Source organism: Amphimedon queenslandica, unplaced genomic scaffold (assembly GCF_000090795.2).
Source record: "Amphimedon queenslandica unplaced genomic scaffold, v1.1 AMPQUscaffold_5712_Cont22323, whole genome shotgun sequence".
NCBI classification, from domain to species: Eukaryota; Metazoa; Porifera; class Demospongiae; order Haplosclerida; family Niphatidae; genus Amphimedon; species Amphimedon queenslandica.
This window is the reverse complement of record NW_003553990.1, coordinates 1-1,242: the sequence shown is the minus strand read 5'-3', so window position 1 is coordinate 1,242 and position 1,242 is coordinate 1. Positions and strand designations below refer to the sequence as shown.

Genomic DNA, 1,242 nt, shown 5'->3' with positions numbered 1-1,242 from the left:
AGCAATATACTCAACAACTGATGATGAAGCATACCATGAAGCAATATGAAGTGGAGTCCTACCATGTCGATCCTTCACATCAATGGATAATTGATATCGATTTAAAAGATACTTGAAAAGCTCAACATTATTACTCATAGAAGAGTAATGCAGAATACCAAATCCATAAAAGTCAGATGAATTTGGTTGAAGAGGTGTTCTGCTTCCAGCTTATGAATTAATGCTACCTGCCCACTTTTACAAGCTAACAATGATAAAGAAGCATTATGGGAATTAATTTGAGAAATATTACAATTTCTCTTAATAAAGAATTCTACTAGGTCAGAATGGCCCCCCATTGCTGAGTACAGTAATGCAGTGTTATTGCTATTGTCTGGTTGATCAGGAGGAATGTGACACGTGTCTACTAGATATTGTACTATAGATAAGTGGCCTTTATAAGATGCCATATGTATACTAGATACACTATTATCATCACCTTCGTTAGGATCAATACCATATTGATGGATGAGTAGTTGAAGGATCTCAATGTGTCCACCATATGCTGCAGAGTGTAATGGAGTCCAATCATGAAGACCACGACGATATGTGCTGTAACCAAACTTGTTAAGAAGCCATTGTACTTCATCTTTTAATCCTCTCCAAGCTGCTTCATGTAATGGTGTACTGGTATTCTCATACCATAATCGATCATATATATCTAAAAGAAATTATCAATATACATGAATGAACGGATAATCAAAATAATGATATCACAATAGGTAGTGGAAAGTAAAATTACATAATATACACATCCACTTACATACCAATATCTAAAGATGACTGAACTGACTGCTGCAACTCTTGTGATGCTGAGAACTATTTAAAAAAATAAAATTATTTAATATTAAAAGATAATTACAAACCTTTCTTAGATCATATTGATAATCACCACATGTTAGTTCAGTGATACCAATACTAGCTAACTGTTGCTGTATCTCAGTAGATAGAGGAAACAATGCAGAGTATAAGTAGTCAGGAATATTATGTAGCAGCTGTAGAGATCCAATACGAACAAAACTGAAGTATAGATTAACGTTAGGAATATTCAGTTCTTTTGGTATTGCTCGACGAAAGAAGAAGAGGTCAGCTAATGTGTAGTCATCACGATCAACTTTAGCAATCATTACTTGTGTGCCAGGAGGAACATCTTTTATACCGAATTCCAAAGCATTAGCATCAGTTAATAAGCCACCACTGTTA

The 1,242-nt window shown here is 34.5% G+C and overlaps 1 protein-coding gene across 1 annotated transcript; it reads right to left on the bottom strand.

The window, feature by feature from the left end:
* Positions 1-798: 798 nt before the first annotated feature.
* Positions 799-1,219, bottom strand: LOC109592284 (uncharacterized). The gene is made up of 2 exons (XM_020007774.1): positions 906-1,219; positions 799-858 (listed from the first exon to the last, which is right to left on the bottom strand). The coding sequence occupies exons 1-2, from the start codon at positions 1,164-1,166 to the stop codon at positions 799-801; spliced, it is 321 nt and encodes a 106-aa protein (XP_019863333.1). The 5' UTR covers positions 1,167-1,219.
* Positions 1,220-1,242: the final 23 nt, after the last annotated feature.

Excerpts from the sequence above, each read along its gene's own strand:
- LOC109592284 (XM_020007774.1), bottom strand. The coding sequence starts at position 1,166 with ATGATTGCTAAAGTTGATCGTGATGACTACACATTAGCTGACCTCTTC. Across the intron at positions 859-905 it reads ATCAATATGATCTAAGAAAG|TTCTCAGCATCACAAGAGTT; the intron begins GTTTGTAATTAT and ends TTTTTTAAATAG.